General features: G+C 48.8%; 1 protein-coding gene across 3 annotated transcripts in view; it reads right to left on the reverse strand.

Moving 5' to 3' along the window:
* Window positions 1-2,841, reverse strand: part of MAPK14 (mitogen-activated protein kinase 14) — a 97,108-nt gene extending 94,267 nt beyond the window's left edge. The window contains exon 1 of one of the 3 annotated variants that reach the window (XM_006148646.3): window positions 2,399-2,836. In XM_006148646.3, coding sequence (XP_006148708.1) covers window positions 2,399-2,514 — 116 coding nt within the window. In that variant the 5' untranslated portion in view covers window positions 2,515-2,836. Of the gene's footprint in view, window positions 1-2,398 lie in introns of all 3 variants that reach the window. The other 2 variants (XM_006148645.3, XM_014587878.2) reach the window with 2 other exon arrangements.
* Between the last annotated feature and the right edge of the window lie 2,743 nt (window positions 2,842-5,584).

Genomic DNA, 5,584 nt, shown 5'->3' on the forward strand with positions numbered 1-5,584 from the left:
GGAGCAGAAGGGATTGCGGCATGGCCATCCCCCCTGGGGGGTGATTTCTCGCTTTCTGTCTCTATGTCTCTATCTGTCTTTCTGGCAAGTGCATGCGCCCTATAGCGAAAACCTCTCCAAAAAAAAGAAAAAAAAATATTCATTTAATTTTATGTATTTATTATTATTATTATTATTCAACTTGACCAGAGAGAGAGAGAGAAAGTAAACCACCAGGTCCAGGATTCGAACTGCGGTCAGCCATGTGGGAGTCTAGTACATCAACCACAACACCTGCTGGCCCCTTACCTGTTTTAAAAAATCTCTTTAATAGAAAGTACTTCCAAGTGTCAGATATCCCTGGCTTCTATATCACAGAAAAGTAAAGGTGGCGTTCATTTTAATGGCACTTCATGTTAATGTGGATCCCCCGTTCCTCTGCAGAGCTATTCGTAACAATAGTTGGGAAACCTGGCAAGCTGTTCTATTCAAGTCAACCAACACTCACTAGAGTTGTGTTATTGTGCTCCATCACTCCATTAAAGCTTCAACAGCCTTGGAAAGCAAAAACACGATACTACACAATTTTAAGTGTCAAGGGGCTGGCAAGTGGCGTGGTAGTTAAAGGTGCTGGATTCCCACTTGGCCAGCTGCGGTTCGAGTTCCGGACCTGAGGGTTTGCTTTCTCACTTACTTTTCTCTCTCTCTCTCTGGTCAAATTGAAGTAAATGAATAAAGTCAAATGAAAAAGGGTTTTTAAAAAAAAAAAAAAAAACAATTTTATGTGTCAATTTAGCAAGGAAAAATGGAGGTACATTAATGAGTCATTAAGTATTAAAGGAGCAAGGATCCAAACACATCTTTCAAAATTAGCAAATCAACAGCAAATAGACGGATTGACTGTAAAATGCTGCTAATTCTTTTAAAATATGAACTGCCAAACTATAAAAATGGCAGAAAGATGTCAAGCACCGTGCCATGTACGACATAACTCAAGCAGCTTGAACTAGAAAATGCAATACGATCTGTTACTGAACACAATTGCACAATCTCAATTACCCAGAAGATTCTACCAAACAGGAAATTCACGATGTGACTTTAAGAAACCCAGGAGTTATATTTAAAGATTAACACATCCCAATGCCTGGAAATTGTTCTACAACAGAAAGTCATTTTATAGGCCCCTTTTCAAATGATGCACACACATGAATTACTAAAACATAGGGAACACACTAACAGTTAAAGCTGATATTTAGTTTCAAATCAGGAGCCTCAAATTATAGTAAATCTAAAATACTGTGAATAAAACCTTGGAAGTTAGAGATAAGCTAGTGAAATATTTGAGATCTGGATTTTTTGCAGTATTGGTTTAATTTAAAATACACTCAAGGTGTAAATTAAACCTGGAAAGTCTAACTGCTCTTCCTCTGCTAGGCTATGTTCCATATCCTTATGAAAAATGTACCTCAAGCCATACCCGTGTTTGAGTTCCCTGCAAACTCGCTATGGGACTTCAAACACACAGTATTCGCAGGAATGATCTCAACTTAAAAATAATTATAATACCTCCAAGCACTGTTAATAACTTTTTGATCTTGAGCGCGCCCAACGGATGAATCCCTTGTTCCCAATGAGAAAATGGTTTTGTCAAAGAATGCCTAAATGAGCAGCGGTATGTGACTAATCATGAGGCCGCCAGTTTCTCAAGCTGCAGTGTTCCTGCAGGCACGTCCACCCGCCTCTACCAAAAGGAAATACGCCTTCAACTGAATCGGAAACACACCACTCAAGCTGGCACAAGGCTCGCCGAGATAAAGTCGGTATTTTAAGCTCTCTGGGTCTCTGCTAATTCAACTGCGAACTCAGAAAGAACGCCTCTCAAATGGGATTTCGACAGAGGTCTGCAAAAAAGCCTGGAGAGAGCACCCTTCGTCGTCAGTTTGTTCAGATGACCGCAGTCTCCTGGTAGAGCTTCGCCCTCTGCTGCTCCCGGCAGCTCCCAGGGCTTGTCTGCTCAGAGAGCAGGCTCTGGTGCCCCACGGTGGGCGCACCCCGAGAGAGGGTCCTAGTGATCGACGCCAGCGGGGGAGTTCCCCAAGGAGAGGCGCCCCTCCCCGGGTGCCTGCCTCCCGGAGCATCAACCCTCCAAGAAGGGAACACGCAGGGTGGGAGCCAGAGCTGAGCTCCAGCACCACCGACCGCCCACAGCGGACCTGCGTGCTGCACCCGGCTGCCACCTACCTGAGTGTGCAGGGAGGAGGGTGCAGGGGGTGCAAGACAGGCAGGGCACGAAGGGGCAGTAATGCTCTCCCCGATGAAAATTCCTGCCGCTTGGCGCATCGCTGAGCCATGGGGGCAGGCCTGGCCCTTGGGCATGCGGGACCACCCTGCCCAACGCGGCCCCACCGGAGACACTCACCACACGGAGCCATAGGCGCCGGAGCCCACCGGGGACAGGTTCTGATAACGTTCGGGCACCTCCCAGATCGTCTTGTTCAGCTCCTGCCGGTAGAACGTGGGCCTCTCCTGAGACATCTTCCAGCAGCGTCAGCGGGGCGAGGAGGTGGCCCTGCGGGCCCCCAGCCTGCACCCGCACCTACTCCCCCGCCCCTGCCGACCGCCAGCGACTGGACGCGCCTAGGCGACGAGGACAAACCGGGCTACGGGTAGGGGCACGCTCCGGAGCCCAAGGCTGCGCCAGCCGCAGTGTCTCTGCACCCTCTTCCCCCCCAGGCCGACAGCGGGCACCTCCGCAGGACTCAGGCTCCAGCAGCAGCGCCCGCTGAGGCTCCAGTGGTCGCAGTTCCAGAGCCAGCGAGCAGGAGCCTCCCGCCGTCCTCTCGCGAGAACAGCTCCCGGGACTCTCCGCGAGCCGAGATTTTACCCAATATGGAACCTGCCCGCGGGAGGGGGTTCAGGAGGCAAACCGATGGGAGGAGTAGTTCTCGCGAGAAGAGAGCAACAGCTGGAACTCAGAGGCAGGAACTCCCAGGGACTGTTTCTCCTTAAGGGCGCGGAGGCGGACCAGGCGAGGAGGGAAGAAGCCGGCAACACATGCCGCGTGCGCCCCACCGTGGTCGGCGGGGCAAATACCTGGCTCTGTGGTGGAAAGCGACATTGACAAACCGGGCGTTTGGAAAAGCGGCCGAAGATCTTTGCACTGCGAATAGTCACTAGCAGGCGTGCCCCTGCTTAGCACCCCCAGTTTCCAAAACATACTTGCATATATAAGAGGCAGGTTCCTATCAGAAAGCCATTTCATTCCCATCTACTCAAGGACATGTGGCTTACTCTTTGGGATTCTTGACAAAAATCCATCCCAGAGGCAAACATGAGTCCTGCATCAAAACTGAGATTTTTCAACCCAAACTCTCCTAGTAATTCTTTTTTGTAAGAATAATTTATTTTAATTTATTCATGTAACTTGCTACAGGGCACGTATGCTGACCAGAGATAGAGAGAAAAGTAAAAAAGCAAGCCACCAGGTTCTGGACTCAAACTATGGTAGACCATATGGGAGTCCAGCACCTTAATTAACACACCACCTACTGGCCCTTCTCATAGTAGTTCTTAAACTTGTGCTTGAGCAAGAGTCTCTCTGAGAGTTTGTTTTAAAATGTGGGTTCCCAGGACCCACATGGTGTCTAACTGGATAGATCAGAGGTGGCCACCAAGAATGTGCGTTTTTCTAATACACTCCAGGTAGTTCTGACTCGGGACACTCTCTAGTGTCTTCCTTCGAGAAGCTTTTGAAAAACTGTTACCATGAGGGTTTGATATGGACACCTTCCCTAAAGAATTGCACAGTGAAGAGATATTAAGCATTTAATTCATGCCTCTCCGAGTCAGGAAAACGGGGCAGAGAGTGATCTGGCAGTGTCACGTTTAAGCAAGTCAAATGACCTTTTTTAGACCTTAGTTCCACCTTCTGCAAGAGAACTGCCCTACGTTCCCACCCAATAGGATCATTTGTAAAAGCTGAACAAGATAATAAATGTGAACGAGGAGAGCATTATACACCTACACTTGTATTATCAACCTATTCCTGTGCTAAAGCTTACTTTAAGGAGAAGAACTGGACCCTATTTTATTCTTTTAGTTATTTCTTGAGGGCATCTCTCATCACTGTCATGATTATTATCTTTTGTGTTATGCACCCCCCCCCTTAGAAGGCTCAGACTTTCCCTATCTAGTCTCAGATCTACACAGTGTCTAGAACATAAAAGGTGCACCATAAATATGTTTAAAAATATGAAATATGACTATAACCTCATTTTTAAAAAAGAATTATTTAACTTTATTGATTTATTTCAACTTGACCAAGGAGGAGGAGGAGAGAAAGAGTGAGAAAGCAAGCCACCAGGTCTGGGACTCGAACCAGAGTCGGCCATGAGAGAGTACAACCCCCCCAACCACCATGCCACCTGCCGGCCCCCATGACCACATTTTAAGAGGCGGTACAGGATCCTCAGTTCTCAAGGAAAACTAAATAAAACAAGACAAAATAAACAGGATCATGGTGATTCATGGAAAGCCATTTAGGATCCAATGGGGCTTAGCCTGGATTCTCTTGCCTACAAAGCTGTGCTGCTTGAAAATGTTCCAAGCCAGCCTCCAAGTTAGGGAGCTTTCTCAGAAGTAAGGGAGTGGCAAAAAGGCTTACGGGGAAAGCGAGAACAAAAAACGTGACTGTGAGAAATGAAGAGAGGGGAATCTAGACAGCGAGTGCATGGATACAGGAGTGAGGGAGAAGCTTGGACATAGAAATCCTAGAACATTCATCTATTATCCAACAGTTGGAATGACGGGGTGAGGTGAATGAAAGGGTTAAAATGCAGTGAGAATCACGTCTGTTCACTCATTCCATGAATATGTGCTGAATGCTGCTAGGTGCCAGGCACTTCCGATAGGTGAATAGAAGCCACAGCGGCTGTCTGCGTGGAGCTTACACAGTAAGACCATCGCTCAGTGCCAGGTAGTGAGTGCTTCCTATGTTCACCTCACACTTCTAGGTACTAAGGAGCCAACAGTAAATCAAAGAGGAGAAAAACAATCCCTGCCCTTCTGGGGTGAGATGATTTACAAAAAGGAATACATCCGGTATAATAAATAAGATACATGAATACAGTCGAGGAGAGCAGAACTGCACCTGGGCCAGGAGGAATGAATCCCAGGGCAGCGAGAGACAGTGAGAGGGAGAGGTTTCCATGCAGGGTACAGAGGGAGACCATGCAGGATGGTGTCATCCAGGGGGAAGAGCCAGAGTCTTGAGAGAGCCCAGGTTTGGAGACCCCAGTGACCCCCTTAGTCTCCATTTCCTCATGCTGCTTCCGACCCGACTAGGTGGTCGGAGACAGCCATTACTGTGTCCAGGGCGGAGCGGAGGCCTGGCGCCAGGCAGACTCCATCAGGAGCAGGAGAGCTCCAGAGAGAGCGGGGCCTAGGTGGCACAGGTATCCCAGGCAGGTACGAAGGGGCTCCCACGGTCCTGGGGAGGGAGGGCGGCCCAGGGGCCCCCTTTCTTCTCTCCCAGCGGCCAGGCCCCCTTCCTCGCCTTCGCCTTCGGCTCTCGTCTCCCGCCCGCCCGGAACGCCCGCGGGTTCGG

The sequence above is a fragment of the Tupaia chinensis genome, unplaced genomic scaffold, assembly GCF_000334495.1.
Source record: "Tupaia chinensis unplaced genomic scaffold, TupChi_1.0 Scaffold000238_1, whole genome shotgun sequence".
NCBI lineage: Eukaryota > Metazoa > Chordata > Mammalia > Scandentia > Tupaiidae > Tupaia > Tupaia belangeri.